The sequence below is a fragment of the Triticum aestivum genome, chromosome 3A (assembly GCF_018294505.1).
Source record: "Triticum aestivum cultivar Chinese Spring chromosome 3A, IWGSC CS RefSeq v2.1, whole genome shotgun sequence".
NCBI classification, from domain to species: Eukaryota; Viridiplantae; Streptophyta; class Magnoliopsida; order Poales; family Poaceae; genus Triticum; species Triticum aestivum.
This window is the reverse complement of record NC_057800.1, coordinates 740,503,205-740,503,447: the sequence shown is the minus strand read 5'-3', so window position 1 is coordinate 740,503,447 and position 243 is coordinate 740,503,205. Positions and strand designations below refer to the sequence as shown.

Here is a 243-nt window from a genome sequence, read left to right as displayed (position 1 = left end):
ATATCAATTTGGGGCAAAAAATGACAAGACTAAAAACAGTACTATTACGTACTAGCCGTAGTCTTGAAAAATTTCATCAATACAAACACCAGCAACTCACTTAACACTTCCAGGTAATAATCAGTTTACATAAATAAATTACAGGAGAAGCAGGAAGCCAAAGAACACAAGAAAACGTACAAGGAAATCCCATGACAAACGGGTTTGTCTAACATCACTATACCTGTAATTAATCGGACATAA

The 243-nt window shown here is 34.6% G+C and overlaps 1 protein-coding gene across 1 annotated transcript in view; it reads right to left on the bottom strand.

Moving 5' to 3' along the window:
* Window positions 1-217: 217 nt before the first annotated feature.
* LOC123057348 (wall-associated receptor kinase 3-like) overlaps window positions 218-243 on the bottom strand; it is a 4,587-nt gene continuing 4,561 nt past the window's right edge. The window contains exon 5 of the mRNA XM_044480369.1: window positions 218-223. Within this exon, the coding sequence (XP_044336304.1) occupies window positions 218-223 (6 nt within the window). The remainder of the gene's footprint in view (window positions 224-243) is intronic.